We start from the raw sequence: 20,000 nt of genomic DNA, 5'->3' as shown, positions 1-20,000 counted from the left end.
GGTGACTTACTGCCACACCTACATATGCTTTGTATATATACTCTTGTAACATTTCATCTGCCCATATTTTACCGGTGAACAGGGGCACAGAAGACAGTGCTCGAAATATATGGTTGTAACGTTCAAATAGTGTTTCATGGCCCGTTTTATCTTCATATTATACTGTGGTATTACAGTAAAAGACATTCATATATACTGTATATATATATATATATATATATATATATATATATATATATATATATATATATATATATATATATATATATATACATATATTATAGAGAGAGAGAGAGAAGAGAGAGATGTCTGTAGATAGAGAGAGAGACACAGAAACTCTATGTCTCTCTATACTAAGACACACTCTCTCTCTCTCTCTCTCTCTCTCTCTCTCTCTCTCTCTCTCTCTCTCTCTCTATATATATATATATATATATATATATATATATATATATATATAGGCTATGCCAATGGCTTCTTTCATTTAACATTGGTTGCATATTCAGATGTTAAGCAGACCCACTCTGATGACTTACGCTCTTCCTCTCTCTCTGTACACTATATATACATATATATATATATTTGTGTGTGTGTGTGTGTGTGTGTGTATGTATGTATACACACACACACACAAACTGCTGAGTAGCTAGCATCACTGAATAGTCGACGTTCCCTGATCATTGGGTGATTCGAGTTCCCGTGGTTTCGTATCGCTTAGCTCTTATAAATTCCCCTGCGGTGTATGTTATGCCGAGGGTGAGTGACTTTGATATTAAATGTCATGGTGTATGAAACACATATATGTATTATATATATATATATATATATATATATATATATATATATATATATATATATATATATTTATACATATGTATATGTGTGTGTGTGTAAACAGTATTACTAATATCGCTTCAACCATAATGTATAAAAAACACGTTTGTGGGATTTTCAGCTTTTTTTTTTTTTTTGGTAGGCCTAACCTGTTCCCGTCCATTTGTAACAGCTCTCCCGATGATTTTGACCTGAATGATTCCGAAGAAGCAGTTCATCTGCTGTTTTAGATAAATTAGTATGACGGAACGTAAGGATTTAGAACTACACCACGAAAATATAGCGTAGGCCAGTCCACGTAGTTGATGTTTAGTGTTGCTTGAGGAGGTACGGCGTCTCCCTCCCCTTCAGGTCAAGGCACGACGCCCTAGGAAAGTATAGGTTATGGTTGTTTTGGTTAGGTCATAGCCAATGCCGGACAAAGTGTCCGAACGGGAACTTAGTTCCTCTGACTTTTATTCTCCTTACAGTCTTGATTACAGAACGACGGAAATACCCCCAAAATTACTATTTCTGTAAGCAAACCCGCACGATCTCATAAAATGCTTTATTTTACAGCTTCTGGCTCTTGATCAGCCTCTCTGCCTTCTTCACTTAGGCCAAGAACGCGAACGGCAGGCCAAAGCCATAAATCGGTAACAATAACAATACAACGGTCGTTTAAACCGAAATGTGTCCCGACGTAAGTGTTTGTTTCCGTCAACCTAACCCGTTCCCTTCCGTCTGTAAAGCCTCCTTGGTTTTATTTTACTTTAAACTATTTTTTGGCATTAAAGTTTCTATGAAGTTATCTTAAGGCCCGTTAACATGATTGGTTCGAAACTCGTGCCCAAATCTATCGCAAATGTACTGTTAAAATCTATCGCAAATTTACTCTTACCGAGATATTTGCCGTCTCGTGTTTGTTTTGGGGGTCTGGTATTGAACAACGCGCAGATGGGAATGGTGCAGGTATTAAAGTAAAACTTTACCAGGTCATTTTTGTTATATCTAGGGGAAATAATCTGTCTTATGTCGATACCGGTGGTGACGACGGACATCCAACACCAATAAAAATATCCTATATACAAAACACTATAGTCTCCCATAATACGGTGCGTTCTTTAGCTTAGTGTCTGTGACAGTCATAGAAAATTATTGTTGAATGGGTAACTTCTGTAATAATCCCGCCCTTATTCTTTTAAATTTCTAGGCTAAGCCAGTTGCATTGAGTTTGCTGGTTTTTTCTATTTCATTCGTGTTTTTAACCATTGTCTCTCTTTCTAAATATGCGTTTGATTCTATTGTTATCACAACTTTCTAGCCTAATATAGAGCAATTTCCGAACATTTTAGAGCCTCATCTTATTTTACAACTACTATCTCAACAATTAGGCTATGGTAGATGGATTTCAGTAATACCAAAATTTCTGCTTCCGTCAGTTTTGTTGTCACCTCAGATTTAATATTCTATCACTTCACATATTTTTTTTTGGTCAATGTCCAGAACAACTCCGCGGTGAGATATAAGAAAATAGGTCACACTATAATTTTCACTATATAAAATAATAAAACTTTGTCTCTGAACACTTTTTGAGGAGATTCACCATATCCGAGATATTAATGATTATCTAATCGGCATCCTCGAAATCTTACTAGAGTTAGTTCGAAAATGAGGTTCTTTACTGTAATGTTTCTCAGAAAGAGTGTAATGTTTCTCAGAAAAACTAGTTCCCCATCGAATGATTTTCGATTTTTGACTTATAAGGTTAGACAATACCTGTCCCCCAACCGCCTCCATAGCTAATATGGCAAAATTGTGGGTGTTTCCTCATCATAAGAAGTGGCCTAAAACGCTTTAAATATGAAAAATATTACATTTTACTTTTAATTTTGGTACTTTATGCATGCGGAGTTGTTCTGGACATTCACCTTTTTTTTTCATTGTAATATCATTCACCTAAACTTTTTCAAGTCACCCCTTCACTCTCTCCATCCTTGCATTTTCACAGCCTTGAACCCCATTACTGTCATTAACCTTTTTCAGTTTTTTCTTAGGCCTTGGGTTTAAGTAGAAGTAACGTTTGTCAAAGTAAAGGCCTATTAATGTTGTCACATCACTTCAGTATGACAAGGGAAGTCTAGGGAGTTGTAAGTTTGGCAAAATCACTCTCGTAAATGTAATACAGTATTTGTTCAAGTCTGAACCTGTCTTTATAGAAAAGTATTATATTACTATGAAGCACAGCACACTGATATTTAGAAATCTGATGTCATATCAGAACATTTGCAATTTATTCAACGTCTAGGGAATATAGTTAGAAAGTTAAAGAAGCCTAGATCGTTTCCGATAAAATGCTTATTCCAACTTTTCACGCTAAAACAAGACTTCAAATTCGGTCAAGCTTTATAACTTAAAGAAAAAATACTTTGGATCTTATTTGTTAATTGTTTGTAGTTCGGAGTCAACTCATGTCAAAAAATTAAAATTCATTGACAACACAGGTATGTACTCGTCTGCAAACTGAGGATGAGAGAAAAACGCTGAGGAAGGACACGAGAGAGAATGACAAACACCTGCATAAGAGAGAGAGAGACGAGAGATTAACAAACGAATGAAGAGAGAGAAATAACGGTCATCCTAACGTATTAAATCCTCCGTAGGGGGGAAATGCTGTCATTGCGTCTCACGCAGTGCACTGTAGGCATTCTTTACAGCGTCCCTTCGGCCCCCAGCTGTAACGCCTTTCATTGTTTTTACTGTACCTCCGTTCATATTCTCTTTCTTCCATCTTACTTTCCAACCTCTCCCAACAATTGTTTCATAGTGCAACTGCAAGATTTTTCTTCTTTACACCTTTAAAACCCTTTTGCACTCAATTCCCCTTTCAGCGCCGAATGACCTAATAGGTCCCAGCGCTTGGCTCTAGCCTAAATCTTATATTTTGTTCAATTCAGTTGTACATCATCGTCATACAGGCCTAGACCGCGACCTCTTTTTTTTTTTTTTTTTTTTTTTTTTACAATTTATTAACTAACGAAATTTGAAAAATTATATAACATTTCCTACCATTTTATAAATTAGTGCTCATTGAAAAGTGCGTAAGATTTTGATTTAGGATGAGCTATTCCTCCATTATTGTTACCCGGTTTGAGGTAAAATCGGCACACCGTAGAAAAAACACATTTCTAAATGCGCCTCCAATTATAGATTTTTCAATTTCTTTTATTTATATTAAAAAATACATTTTCGATGATGATAGGCGTTTGCTGTATTTAGTAAGAGACATGGGGAGTGTATTGTTGTGCGTAGGCCTATGCTGATTTTACTTCTTGTCTTGCCCACTCATAACATACCGGAGTCAACAAAATAGTTGACCGATACTCGAAGTGAGATCTCGACGTTGGTTATATGGTTTCTGGGTTTCTAGTCAACAAATTTCTGAATGTTGTTAGAGGCAGAAGCGTATTTCAAAAACCGTTAGAAATGATATGTTCCTTTTAGCATCACGGGGGAAACTACAATCATGAGACTGCATTTTGAGTGCTTAGCTTCATTAGGCTCACACTGGAGAAGTAAATTGATAAAACATCATTTTTCATTTTAAATAAATCACGTTGCAATATTTTATACATCGATATACATATGGTTTTCATAAAATCTAGCTTGGCCTTGTTAATAGCGAGTTTTCTCAAGTTCTCCCGCCGGAATTTGCAAGAGCTACTGTACCATTACCTTCCCCGCCCAGTGCACTATGTAGCAGGTGTGACCCACTTTTTTCTTATGACGTGATTTCTACTTGCTTTCATGAAATAAGCAATGTATGGAAGGTTATTATTCAGATCAGCATGAAAGAAAGACAAGGGAAAAGTATGCTACATTTGGACTAGAGAGGAATTTTGTGAGTTTTGACCGAGTCAGTCGTCTCTGCTTTTACAGTTTCATTTATGACTAATGATTTATATCAATTACAGAAAAATGTATGAAGAACAAGATGTAAGTGAAACGTATATTAGTTATTGGTAGTATGAACGGGATATACACTTCTAAGAAATCGTAACAAACCTGTACAATGACTAGGACTGTAGTACTGTTTCTTATCATATAGATTGTCAGTTATAAAATGCCTAAAACAATTGCCGTAAAAAATATTGTGCCGTCAAGTCTTTTTGCATATGTCATACTTTTTAAAGGATGCTTGTATAATATATATTGCTTATTGAAAACAAGTAATTTTGCATTAGATGAGTGCATTGGGATAACAGCAATAGCAGTCCAAGTTCTGCTGAAGCCCAAACCGAATGACAAGTTGGATAATTTTCCCCGGCCCGCCTCCTCTGGTTGTACAGTATGCATACGTTTACCAGTATTTTTCTGTGGTACTTTGATTTTGTCATTATAGGCCCCGATATATCTGTAGTAACTCAAAAGACTATTTATTATGAAAGCTATTTTTGCATTATTTTTGTGTGTAATCCCGTGTCTTACATATAAATAAGTGCTTTGTTAAGAATTCAAAGTTATATTTCTGTACATTCGAATAAGATGGAATTAAGCCAATCAGCAGCCGACGCTCTACAGTGTTGCCATGAAAGAATGTTTATTGACGACAGTATTTCGAAGACATATTAGATGACACCGGCTATAGTTGATTTGACTTACAAAAGGGAAGCACTTTCCTAGAAATTGATTTCCCCCCAAAAGCTGCGGTTTTAGGATATTCTTCGGATGTAGCCTACTATTTACGGCTGTTCGTTGTGGATTGCGTTTAATGAATTAGAACGTATTTAGCAAGACTGGACCCTTTAATCCACTGAAAAAGGAAGTGTAGATTAGGAAAATAAGTTTCAATGAAAAATGAGGCTTCACAAAGTGTCGATCAATTAGTTTCTAAATGTTAAAGGATTTTAGGTTTTGTGTTGCTGAAGATATGGGTCCACACGTTGCTCTCTCTTCTTCTCCTTTGTTATATTCTGTTTTAGAATTTGGCGTTTCCTTCGAATATTTGGTAAAAATATCTTCACCTGTTTTGTTTCCTGATTTTTACGGGCTACCGCACATCATAATTAGATATTAATTTATGAAATGACTCCATATACTCTCCACGGTTTCACTATTTGGTTTTTATGTACTCTTAATGTAAGAGTTTGAATTCTGTAACTGTTCATAAATGTTCGAACTAGCGCAGCTTTTTTTATTTACAATAAAGGATTTAAAAGGCAAGTCAGGCAAGAACGAAAATTTTATTTGAATAAAGCCGTAGCAGCTTTACTTATACAGCCGCTAACAATTCAAAACTTTCAAATTTGCACATGAAAATAAGCAGACCCTTTTTTCCCCATCTGTTTTTATAACATATCTTCCTACGGGGGCAGTGCCGTCAGTGAACCTCACGCGGTGCACTGTAGGAATTACTTACGGTTCTTTGAAGGGTCTATTCTGCCCCTTTTACTGTACCGCCATCTATATTCTCTTTCTTCCATCTTGCTATCCACCGTCTCCTAACAATTGTTTCAGAGTGCAGCTGCGAGGTTTTCCTTCTCTTACACCTTTCAGACCTTTCTACTCTGTTTTCCTTTCAGCGCTGAATGACCTCATAGGTCCCATCGCTTGGCCTTTGTCCTAAATTCTATATTCTATTCTATTCTAATATCATATCTGAAGTTGTATTAAGCATCATGCTTTCGTATGACTCCCGGACTGTGGTGCAGATGGTATGAAAATTACAGTAACCATCACAAGAGAGTTGTCTGCAACTCTTTAGGTTCGGCCATAATAGGTAAATGCTGAAGCTGATATTTTACTTAAATCGAAAAATAAATGCCTCGCAGTGATGTCTTGTATCCAAAAACCTAAATACATTTAGGTTTCTTATTTCTAAAAGAAATACCTTTCTATAAGGGAGTCTGCCTTAAAATGCCGAATTGCATAGTAAATGATTAGTTTCCTTCATATGAAAAGTTTTCTTTTACCGGTAATTGCATTTTTAACGCTGAGTCTGTTCACCGACTTACGCTACCATGTTCACCAAGCTCCTCTGCCTTGTTCCTGAGGACTTAAGGATTTCCTTTCGTTTTGTTTTTAGTTACTCTAAGCAGCTTGGCTAACGGGCTTTCCTTTCCTCGCTTCCTGCTTGTTGATGATCGCCATCCTTCGTTGTAAACAAATGTTGATGTCCTCGTTCGCCAGTAAATTTGTCGGAATAAGCTGGTCGACGACCACAGGGTGCGTTGACCCAAGTCCCGCCTTGAGGATGGGCTCTGCTTTGTCCAAAAGTTTGACGCCCTCATAAAAGTCTTTCAGGTAGATCTTCGCTTTCCCATACTTGAATAAAAACAGGGCGAAGGTTGGGTTGTTTTCTCCATAGTAGTACCTGGAGAAATCGTGTAAGGTGAGGATTGCAAGTACGCAATAAATTAAATTAATTAAAAAGTAGACATCAAGGGTACATTCTTGCTTGTATTTATCCAGGTAACTGATTTGCACATTGAGTCATGAAACTCATACTTAATAGTTTTCTCCCTCCAGAAATTATGTAAGTACATTGAATAGTGATAAGATTTGAAAAAAAAAGGGGGGTGACTAAAATATTGCCTATTGCCGCCTCTAATATAGCATCCCCCGCTTCCATTTACTACATCCGAATACGGTAAGTCGAGCTGATTTTTTTTTTTACATTTTAAATAAGCTTCTAAATGATTGATCACAAACAATACGAATGTAAGATCTGAGATACCCGCCCAGTGACTAGAAAATAAGTTAAAATAAAAAAAGAAGATATATCAGAAAGTTACTCTGCGAAGCATACAAAAGGAAACGAACAAAAAATTCTTTGAGGGAGAAAAATGGAAAGAAAATATCAACGCCATAAACGATGACCCAACCTCATGCCCTCATAGTTCTTGTCTCCGTAGTCGAGAGCCAAGGCCCAACACCCGTTGTGGACAGCAGCGTTGAAAGCGAAGTCCAGAGTCCTTACTCTCCAGACGTTCAGCGGATGCAGTTCGTCGCCTTGTCTTTCTAAGATCTCCAGGCAGTCTGTTAAGTCTAGGGTAAAATAGTGGAAGTGAGAGATTTAAGGAAAATAAACGTTTATCAACCCTTACAGGCCGGGCTAAAATTTAAGTTAAGAACATTCCTAGACCGGGCAAACTTTAATGTTGGCCAGTTAAAAAAAAAAAAAAAAATCAATGGAAAAAGGAAGATATGCACATAGAATCAGAAATTTTTTTTTTTAATTTTTCTATACTTTCCACAAAAAGCTTAAAGTGAATTTTTCCAAGAAACTTGTAAAAATATGCTAATTTTTAATGAACGGACGTAGAATACTCGTGAACTTTGGCCCATAGATAAAGTTTTTTTTTTTTTCTCAGGGGGATCACCTTCGATTTTACTCTTGAAAGATGAATCGTGGCGCGATCGTTGTCTAGATTTTGCCTGGGAGTAGCCCCCGCGAAGGAAAGCTGCTAATTGCGAGCAATAAGCTTGTGTTCGCAAGATACTGTGGTTTGATTCCAGCATGGTGCCTTTCGGCGGACGCAGCAGTTATAGTTATCAGAGCCAGCCTCAACTCTTGAAATTTGAGACTTGCTGAGAACCGAAGGCTCAACTTGTCTGGCTCCTCCCCAACATACATACATACAAAATATATATATATATATATATATATATATATATATATATATATATATATATATATATATATATATATATATATATATATATATATATATATATATATATATATATATATATGTATATATTTCTAAAGAATCACACGATGCACGTGACAGAGTATGTATAAGCGAATATCACAGGAAAATGACAGGCAGGTTAGTATCAAGTGTTTTCAAGTTTATTTGTTCCGACGGTGCATGAATAAACATGAAAGGCCTAATAGACTTTCTGCCTCTTATTTTCATGTGTATTTGCATATTATATATATATATATATATATATATATATATATATATATATATATATATATATATATATATATATATATATATATATTTCTTTTTCGACCTTATTAATCCCACTGTATAGCAGGGTTGGCCTGCTTGAGTCAACTTTCTCCATCTATTTCTATTCCTGCTTCTTCTTCCCAGGTCCCTCCTCACCCATATCTCCTCACCCCATCCATCCATCTCATCCGCTGACGGCCCCACACTCCTCCTCCTCCTCCTCCTCCTCCTCCCCATCACTGGCACGTTCTTAGCTCTCTTGATTGGTTCCACCTCCTCTCTTCTTACTACGTGGCCATAGGAAGAGAGGAGGTGGAACCAATCAAGAGAGCTAAGAACATATATATATATATATATATATATATATATATATATATATATATATATATATATATATATATATATATATATATATATATATGTATCATATGGGTATCTATAAAAAGGGTTCTCTCTCTCTCTCTCTCTCTCTCTCTCTCTCTCTCTCTCTCTCATGTGGGCGCGTCTGTCATGTATTTACCCAAAAGTGATTTACATCGAATCCTATTATGGGCAATTAATAGGTGAGTAAGATGAGCTAGTGGGTCACGAATAAGAAAAGAAGTATTTGGATAAACATTGCTGTACAAAGGATACTAGGACTTTCTTCACTCATTCTGTTCAGATGATATTTGGTGAAGATCACGATTTGTCGGTAAAGTCTTATCTTCTCCTTATCAACAAGTTCTTGGCACTTGGGGCATTCTATGGACGGGATCTTGTGGCTGTAGGCTTCTGGGATGTATACAGGGGTGGAACAGTTTCCTGATGAAATAGACTCAGAATGAGGATTACGGTAGTAGAAATACAATAACAACCTGTTAGGTAACATTTTAGAATTGCTGAAACTTTGCTCAAATCTTTCAGGATCAGACCTATTCACTTTAATAAAAGATTCATTCATGCATCAGTAGTGTTGTCATTATTAATCTTCAAAAAAAAAAATGACAATGATAGATAAATGAGCAAGTGTAGATCTAACCAAGGATATATATTGATAAAAAAAAAATAGAAAGCAATACATTCACTAATTTTTGTAGGACAGAAATGTAAAGATATGTGTATTTGTGTGTGTGTTTTGGTGCCGGCCAGAAGGGGAGAGGGTACAGCAGCAACATAGGTGGCGCTTTGGAACTCATTTTCCTAACCTAGTCTTTTTTTATTGCTAATTATAAAGCTTTGCCTTCAAAACTTTCAAGTCCAGAGATGAAATGAGATTAACATTTATTACTCATAGAGTACCATAATAGTTGAAATACTGGACGAAATTATCCTGACCTAGGTGAGCTACAATTCAACTCCATGCGTTAAAAAAATAACTTTGAAAGGAAAATCTTTTCTGTTATTTTTGCCAGACTAAAAAGCAATTTTGTTTATTATTTGTTTTCATTCTCTTACTGGGGAGGCACTGCTGTAAGAAGGCCTAGAAATTATTTTGGAATTGCTGAAGCAGCTCTGATCACTCCACACTTGCTCTCCAATGGCTTAGTGTTTTTACTATAAAAACATCAATAACGATTAATTCATTAGGAAGGTGATGATGTTCTGACCAAGGTGAACTAGAACTCGACCCGAGGTACAAATAAATAAACAAATAAAGGAGCAAGCGTTCCAGTCAGAGGTTTTCGATGAACTGGGAGCAAATGTTTTTTATGGTTCCTTTGCCTATGTGTGTATGTGAGAGGTGAAGGACTCTAAAGGGATACAAGTGATACTTGCAGCTCCAGCTTGCTCCTGTTGCGATGCTCAGACTTGGAAATTTGAGTGTTATCTAGGGTCGGAGTCTTGGGGAGAATCAGATTTACTATTAATTATACTCTGTAATTATTCTGCGTTGGAAATTTTGGCTGCATCAGCAGAGTTTGATTTATAGAGTCTTCTCAGTCTTCTTAATTAATATTTTCCGTAGGGGGCCAGTGCCGTCAGTGCATCTTCCGCGGTGCACTGTAGGCATTACTTAAAGGTTCTTTGCAGCTTCCCTTCGGCCCCTAGGTGCAACTATTTTCATTCCTGTTACTGTACATCCGTTCATATTATCTTTCTCTCACCTTACTTTACACCCTTTCGTTAAAATTGTTTAATAGTGCAAATGCGAGAATTTCCTCCTGTTACACCTTTACACCCTTTTCACTCTCCAGTTCCCTTTCAGCGCTGAGTGACCCCATAGTAGGTCCCGGCGATTGGTCTTTGGCCAAAATTTTATGTTCCAATCTATTCTCAATTAATATTTTTTCACTGTTACTTCGGTATGTCCAGTATTCATTTCTTTATCTGGGAATGATGAAGTACTATGTGGGAAAAAGTTTGGTATTGTTCATAAGTCTTGCCATATGTAAAGAGATGATATTTATGTCACATGCTTCAGACTTTGTCTTACCATTGTTGGAATATCATTCTACTTTTGTAATGTCCTGGGGACTAAACTTTGATTCAGCATTGTTTGAACATGATTTCTCTTTTTTTAAGGATGACAATAATGATTTGCATCAGCAAAGTAAAACCTGGTGTTAGGCTCTTAAAAAAAATTTAATTCCCGAAGTGAACTTCCATTATCTTACTTAGAACCTGTGCCTCTTGAGTTTACGGGTGCTGCTTGTCTTACGCAGTCTATCGCCCTTACTTTTCAGACACCACGACATTCAGCTGCTTGCCAGGAAAGATTTAAGCTACCTTAACAGCAAAACTGTATACCTGTTCTCGCCATTGTTGCGGATTTTGATACTCTCAAATCGAACATACCATGCATTCCTATTTTATCGTGAAATGCTCGGTTGGCATATGTAATTGTATAAAATAATCATGATTAAATTCAAGAGTGAGTATTTAGGCTATTTATTTACTGAAAATTATAGCTATATCTGGCAACTCTAATTCCTGCTTTGCTCGAATTGACGTGCTTTTGAATATGGAAATTTTTATTTCAGGAAGTTTGCTCGTCAGATCAAAGGCATTTCGATTTGGTCTGTTAGGATACTTGCGCATTATGAAAGATAAAAACTATGAACAAGCATTTCGATTGCCGTTTATTAACTGGAAAGTCATCCAAGGGGATTGGGTATGAAAAGTAGTTGAAAGGAAAGTGAAACAAAGTTCGTTTCGTCTCTTTTTTTTTTTTATGGATTTAATGAAATCTTTTAATCCAAAAGATGGAATCTGATTACTTTTTCTTATTTATAAGGTGTAAGTAGTTGCTGTCTTGTAGAGTAACCACTAACTAACAAAATTAGCGGAAATAAAGTAACTCATTATATGAGCATGGACACAAGCTTGGACACCGAGTACCTTTGCGCCTAAACTCAGAACATCTCGTACCGTAAGCATTATTGGCCCATCTTTCCTCCTAAATCAGTTTTAGACTTACCGCAAAGAATGGAGCTTTCCATATTGGCCCTCTCCTTGTCGGCACAGGTCTTGCAGTCGCACCAAAAGTACCATTTGTTGTGTAGATCTTCCAGTCTTGATGCCACGCTCGCGACTGGGTCTATATAGCTGATACGCATCTGCAAATGAAATGGAAAGGTACTCGTTTGACACCGGAAGTTAAGATGTACGAAGCCTCCCTGGTGAGCACAATTTATGTATTGTACTGAATGTGACTGTATAACTAAACTAAGAAAAGAGTAAAATATTCTTCATAACAGAGGCACGATATTTGTATCTATCCGTATTGCGTTTTCTTCACAAACAGCCCGAATTTATAGAAAACGTAATTAAAGATAAAAAGTTTGTACTTGAAGTCTCTCGTCATCTAAATAGGGTATAGAGTAGTCCCCTTATGAGCACGCAGCCTAAAATAGAAGAGATCAGGTGTTACGCTGCGGCTTAGTTATTCTTGTCCTCTGTGATTCGTTGAGTTGAACGTGCCAAGGGTACAAAAAATTTACTCTCAAACCCCTCTGCCCTTACGTAAACAAACACAGACACACACAGGCATATACATATACATATATATATATATATATATATATATATATATATATATATATATATATATATATATATATATATATATATATATATATATATATATAGGCCCTATATGTGTCTGTGTTTTCCTTATGCACTAGTGATTTTCATAACTTACAAATGTTAAGCCACAAATACCGTTTGATATCGATTGCACTATACATTGGGAATAATTTACACCCAGGGGAAATATCACCAGCTATCATGGTGGAGATAGGTTGATGTCAATTCTAAGTACAGCAGTCAGTAACTTGGTCTCTCTTGATAATCAAGTGGTCAAAGTCGATTGTTTATCGTTGTATTTAACCAAAGACCCAGGTTCAAATTGTTACCTGGGCAAATGCACTTAATTATATGTATGTATATACATATATATATATATTATTATATATATATATGTATATATGTATGTATGTATGTATGTATATATATATATATATATATATATATATATATATATATATATATATATATATATATATATATACACACACACATACACATATATAGTATTTATGATATGGATATCCCTGTACTAGTCTCAGTTCCGTTCTCTCTACCTCAGTAAAGCATAACCCATTCTGCCTGTCTTCTCTTTTTAGTAGATCTTGCTACATTACTGGTCCTGCATATCTTTATTCCTCTCTTTCAGACTTATTAACTGACTATATATTTCAACATTTTCTTCCTGTATCTCTGAAAAATATAAACCAGTGGAGCATTGGAATGATGACTTGGTTTCACAAACATTTTATGCGTTCTCCTTTTCGTTTCCTTTAACACTTTCTTGGGTACACCACTTCAGAAGTTCTCCCTTTTTCCGTGTACTGCCTACTTTATGATAACTTCTTCAATTTTTCCTCCATCTTCTATAACTACCACCCCCAGTTACACATACCAGTGAACGATTTTAGTTCACGGATTATCGTATCTGTCGAAACGTGCATGAGGCATTCGTTCACTCATTCATTAAAATCGTTTTTATCACTGACTTTTCAGGTTCAACAAAGCACTATGTGCAAACGTTAGTCATTCAACCTTCGATTCATTCACACTTTTACCAATAGAGTGTAACGTTGGTCTCTCTCTATCTTGTCTCATTATTCAATTAGTGAAAATGCTTAACAGGCGAGAAGTAATGATATACTTTTACATTATACTACTCTGGTTTTTTTGTCACCAGGCTAAAAAATGACAGAATGAAAAAATGGCAGATTTACTGGTTCACTGGCACGCGCGCCGTACTCCATTACATTTTAAATGCTGCATCTCCCTTGAATGTGTCTCTGCCCTTTTCAGAGCAAATCTAAATAATGGCAGACGTGTCTCTTTACACTTATACCTGTCAACACTAACTCAAGGTAGAATCTTGAGCCCATAAACTCTTCCTAGCCCGATGTCATCTTGCTCCTCTCATAAACACTTTGTGGAGTCTTTCTTCGAGTAAAAGTACTCACATTTCTACATAAACGTAGTAGTTTCTACAGCCTCTAATGTGTCTCGTATGCTCTATTTTCCACAAATCACCAATCCCCTTTTCTCACAGAACTCTTATGGTGCCCACAGGAGCCAGCCTGACGCTGTCACATACTATTGTCCCATGGGTTGTGTGAAGATCACAACAAATTTCTCTTTAGCTAACTACCTCTTTTCCATGATCATCATTCAACCTGGGGTGTATGTATGCAGTATTCATAAATGTACTCTATATGTGTGTGACTACGTGCGTTTTATATATTTAGTCCAAATGAATAAATTCTAACACAAATATTCTTCCTTGACTTAATTAACAAAATGACAAACATTTTTCGGGGGCTTCTAGAGGGAAAGTAAAATACCGGTTAGCTTTAAAAAACGATAACACATACTTTGTCGTAGTTTAGCTCCGGCATGTCAACCAGTGACCTGATGTGAACTCTCCTGCCGTGGAAGGAGACGTAGCAGTTAGGAAGACAGGCGTGGTCGAAGATAGACGCAGCCAGAAAGACCCCTGACCCAAATGACAGCATCGTATCGTCGAAGATGCAGAAACGGTTCACGAGGACCTGTGAAGGCATTAAGAGCTGGTGAGGGAATTGCATGAGGGGGTCGCTGATTACCGTAAGGTCCATCAAAGTTTGTGTTAAAACTGATGATTTTCTAGAAATGTTCGAGGAATAATGAAATGCGATCCACGTGGGTTTCAATTCAGATTTAAGCAATGGTAATAGGCTCTCTCTCTCTCTCTCTCTCTCTCTCTCTCTCTCTCTCTCTCTATATATATATATATATATATATATATATATATATATATATATATATATATATATATATATATATATATATATATATATATATATATATATATATATATATATATATATATATATATATATATATATATATATATATATATATATATATATATATATATATATATATATATATATATATATGTATATATATATATATGTAATATATATGCATACATCTGTATATATATATATGCGTGTATATATACGTATGTATTATCTCTGTGTGTGTATGTGTATGAAGCGATTCTTTCACTTTATATTAGCATTCTGTTCACCTAAGTTTTAGACCACAACTGTCTAAATCTTGAAAAAAATGTTGATGGCTTTCATCTCGTTAACGGAAGTGCAGGTGCAGAGATATGCTCTAATGACTTCCGTAAGGCAAGGTTCCTTCCGCATTACCATCAACAAAATTAGGAATCATTTTCACGTCAGCGGTTACGTCACCTGCGCGTGTCTGCATTCGTTATATCAAAATGGTGTGGGAAGGATGCGGTGGTTATTATCCCTTATGCGGTTTTTAGGAACAGCTACAATGATTATAAACTCGTAACTTATGTAGCTGTAAAGGTCTCGTCACTTATTTTTACCTACTTAAGAGTGGTTCAGTATCTGTAAGAGTGGCTTGTATCACTCTCTTATTTACGGCGTTTTAGAATAATTGTTCCAGTTCGAATAATAAAAAAAAAAAAACACGGAATACGAACTTTGCCTTGCAGATAATCCGGACAGAGTCCAAGAATATGTTTATCCAGCATCCCCTCTGAGTTCCGTAAAATGGGATAAAACTACTCATTTCCTTTCTCTGCTTCCTTTTTCTCAGCTTAAGAATATTTCTGACAGAAGTTTCACGATGAGGAGAGGTGAGGAATCATCTCTCCTCATTGCGAATTACGAAGAGGTGAGTGGCGCTCGCGCAAAATTATGGCATAAAGGATCAGTGTTCAAGCAGTCATACACGTCTCGAGAATTACATTTACGCATTACATATTTATCTGTATCAAGGTCCTGATTAATTCTGAAATTTATCAGGGCAAAATTAGACCACTTCTCATATCAGCATACTCTTTTGAGTCAGTTCTTCAAGTTTCATGTGAGAGAGAGAGAGAGAGAGAGAGAGAGAGAGAGAGAGAGAGAGAGAGAGAGATCGAAGCCAAACATTCACGAACTTCAAACGGCAACTTGGAAAAGGTGTTAACTGGTCTAACGCTAGAGCCCTGATAGGCACTTATGTTAGAAGCATAAATGCTGAAGGTTATTATATTCTCTTACGTCCACTTGACATGCTATTTACGGCCTTTATTATTATTATATTATTAGCATTATTATTAACTTCAGTGAAATGTAGTAAGCCATTTTGGCCCCACAGCTTTCAGGCCTTTAATATTTCGACCAGTATGTAAGGTTAGATTAGGTAAAGTTAGGATAGTTTAAGTTGGGTTGGGGCTATAATGGTTGTGACTAAAAGACTTGTGGCAGACTTGAATGGCCTCCAAATAGACAATGCAACACGTATAAGATAATATACATTTACGTAACACGAGATTCCTTTATTGGTCATGTTCATCTCACATCTCTGCCAATAATCATAGGAAAATAATTCCTCGTCATTTGGTTTTCCTGTAGATTTGCTGTTGATTTAAAATCAGCTTATGCCCTGAAAAAAAAAATTATTTTGGTTTTGTGGGAGACAGCAGGTCATATAATTTTTTTAGAATACAACCTGATTTTATGGCAGAAGCAAGTTTGCAGAGAAATTATGAAAAATAAAATATCATATTTACTGCCAGAAACAATTTTTTTTTAAGCCACTGGTTGTGCGGTGGGAAAAAAGTTACTTTAAAGGTTGGTCTGTCATTGGATGGGGGATCGGAAAGCCCAGACGCTTCATATGCCTCCTAGATATAAAGTCTAGCAAGCTCATTCCAAAAGGTTTGCTGAAAACTTGTAATAGCTTTTATTACCATCCTCTTTAAAGGGGAAAAAGGTTTAAGATATATATATATATATATATATATATATATAATATATTTATATATATATATATATAAATATAGATATATTTGTTGATATATATATATATATATATATATATATATATATATATATATATATATATAATAATTTTGACTTTTCGTTGTTTTACCTCCTTTTCGTTCATGTTCCTTGTGTTCTGTATGTCAATTTGACCTTTACTTTTGCGAAGTTTTCTTGTATTCACGCACATAATATTATTATTAATATCATTATTATTTTTATTATATATATATATGTGTGTACATATATATATTATATATATATATATATATATATATATATATATATATATATATATATATATATATATATATATTATAAATAGTTGCTTGCCTGTAATTCATCAGGAAACACTGATATTATGTACCCTTTATTTTCACTTTTTCTCCTCTCCAAATCGTATTAAATCGTTGTTTGCTGCTATTTTTATCCTCTTCTTTTCTATCCTATCACATGGTAGAAGATCGGCAATAAAAAGGAAAAAAAAATGGGGCTATATTTGTAGAATCGGGCCACAACACTGAGGTGGCACCTGGCATTGCTTATACAGTGCTGTCACGAAGCCTACTTTCAAGGCCCGGTCGCACCAGGAGACTTGCTGAAAAACTTACTTACATAAAGATTTCTGAGGTTTGCTGACGTCATTCGTAAAGGAAACTGCACTTAGCCAAGAGTAAGTTATTTTTCTAAGATATGTTGGTAGCTTGGCTTACTCCACTTCTCAAGATTCCCCTTCACAGTATCGGTCTTAAATATTCTCTCTGTCAATTTATTTATCACTCTGTACCTCATATCAATTGCGTGACCGACTGTTAGTATCTTCATATGCTTGAATGCAGTGTTAATCTAGACAATACCAAAGGAAGTACGACAGAGAAGAATCCAAAGTTATTAAAGACAGGACAAGTTATGTTTTTATCCTTGCTAATCTCAGCAGCAGAACCATAGCTGTAAAAACGCCAGTCATTTTGCCCTCTACTCCTAGAGTGAGTTCAGAACTTAGGAACATAGTTATGCAGTGTAATCATTCTGACGCCTCTCATCTCAAAGAAATGAATGTTTAGGGTAAACTCAGAAGCTTGAGACCTGATCGATAGCTGTTAATTCTCAGACAGAGGAGAGAGAGACAGAGAATTTGGCTACTTACTCGTCCGTAGATTCCAAAGAAATCCGATTCGTTGGGTAAATTTTGCTTCCCGATATATTTTCCGAGTTGAGACATAAGACTTTCAACATCGTCCTGACTTTTCTTGTCATTTTTCACGTCGGCGTAATCTGTAGATGAAGTGAACACGAATCAGTCGAGAACGATTGAGAAAAGAACAGTTTCCATAATGATCGCTCTCCAATCATCACATAGTGCCAAGGTACGCTTTCCACCAACTGCATCAGAACGGGACTCAAGTACAATGGAAAACAAATTTACAGACTGCTAAGAGAATGGCAATATTTCATCGAAAGGGTACCTTGAAATATCCCCCCCCCTCTGGCAAAGGTCAGCAGTCAGCAACCAGTGTTCATTTGTCTATCTGGTGAAAACACACATTTTAATAGTGAAAGGTCAGCAGAAAAATGTAACAATAAGATACATAATTAAAGCTACTGAAGCAGCTTAATCAGTGAGGCTGGAGGATATAAACTCAGAAGAAAGACTACGAGGAACACAGTTAGGTTTAGCAGGAAGACCGTGTTAGCCGTCACATACGTTTATCTTCAAGATGCTTGTAGATTTACCATTTCCTTACTTCAAGGAAGGAAGGACATGGCAAAGCAAAAATTGCATTGTAAAGAAACGGGATTTATGATCCACAGTCGCTCGTGGAAGTTTTCTGTAGGCTTCAGCGCTACTCAATCACTGACCTAACAAGACAATCTAAGTTTTATTCACCTTTGAAAAGAACGGATTAATGGCAGCATTTCAAAACACATATTTTGTAATAAAGAACGAAAGTTATATTCCATATCACCTTCCTCACCACCATCTCTCTCTCTCTCTCTCTCTCTCTCTCTCTCTCTCTCTCCAACTTCCTCGTTTCAGACCCACCCACTTTTGGAATAAACTGGCCACTCTCCCATCTACTTGTTCCAGCACAAGCTTCGCCCTATCATAAGCATTTTCTCTTTCAAAGTCTCCTGTAACTGTTTCATAACGAACACTTGATCCACACAGCCTCTTCCTTGTTTAAACCAACACCGTTCTTCCTGTGCTACTTCTTTTGAATCTGTTTTACTTTCCTGATTAAAGTCATGCTTCTACTTCTTTTGCTAAACCTCTTAAAGTCATGCTTCTATTTCTTTTGCTAAACCTCTTATTTCCACTCACTGTTTTCATTTCTTCTCCTACCATTTGTAGTGAAAAACACAGGCTACTGATTCTGTCATCCCATCATGAAATTTTGCATATTCGTCATATACCCGTAGCCCATTTTTCATTCATGTCCTCCCTATGCTATCCTGACTTCCTTTTCATCAAACTCACTTGCATTATTCACATTTAATGTCAATGTTTTATTATTCCTTTTCAAATAAACATTTTTTTTTCACGGCATTCAGTCAGATAATGATCAGTTTTCATCGTTACATCCAGCATCATGCTCTTCCGTCTATTCTGTACTTACATGAATAGTATAGGTCTTGCTACCCTTGACAGGATTTGAATCTAGGCCTTTTTTTTTTTTGAGTGAAAGTAGGATTATGGATGACTGGATTGTCACCTTGCTATGAACTCAAAAGACATAGGCTCAAACCTGGTCAGGGTGGCAGGATTTTGCATTTATAGTTACCATGTTGTGTAAATCTAAATACATACAGTATACTGTATGTGATATATATATATATATATATATATATATATATATATATATATATATATATATATATATATTTA

General features: G+C 35.9%; 1 protein-coding gene across 3 annotated transcripts in view; it reads right to left on the bottom strand.

Annotated features, from left to right (window-relative positions):
* Nucleotides 1-6,040: 6,040 nt before the first annotated feature.
* LOC136843135 (histone-lysine N-methyltransferase SMYD3-like) overlaps nucleotides 6,041-20,000 on the bottom strand; it is an 18,586-nt gene continuing 4,626 nt past the window's right edge. Inside the window, exons 4-9 of one of the 3 annotated variants that reach the window (XM_067111175.1) lie at nucleotides 18,261-18,388; nucleotides 14,651-14,827; nucleotides 12,178-12,316; nucleotides 9,414-9,581; nucleotides 7,698-7,860; nucleotides 6,041-7,186 (exon numbers count right to left, since the gene is read on the bottom strand). In XM_067111175.1, coding sequence (XP_066967276.1) covers nucleotides 6,904-7,186; nucleotides 7,698-7,860; nucleotides 9,414-9,581; nucleotides 12,178-12,316; nucleotides 14,651-14,827; nucleotides 18,261-18,388 — 1,058 coding nt within the window. In that variant the 3' untranslated portion in view covers nucleotides 6,041-6,903. The remainder of the gene's footprint in view (nucleotides 7,187-7,697; nucleotides 7,861-9,413; nucleotides 9,582-12,177; nucleotides 12,317-14,650; nucleotides 14,828-18,260; nucleotides 18,389-20,000) is intronic. The other 2 variants (XM_067111176.1, XM_067111177.1) reach the window with 2 other exon arrangements.

Source organism: Macrobrachium rosenbergii, chromosome 11 (genome assembly GCF_040412425.1).
Source record: "Macrobrachium rosenbergii isolate ZJJX-2024 chromosome 11, ASM4041242v1, whole genome shotgun sequence".
NCBI classification, from domain to species: domain Eukaryota; kingdom Metazoa; phylum Arthropoda; class Malacostraca; order Decapoda; family Palaemonidae; genus Macrobrachium; species Macrobrachium rosenbergii.
Note: the sequence above shows the minus strand (reverse complement) of the source record. Positions and strands in the feature narration are given on the sequence as shown.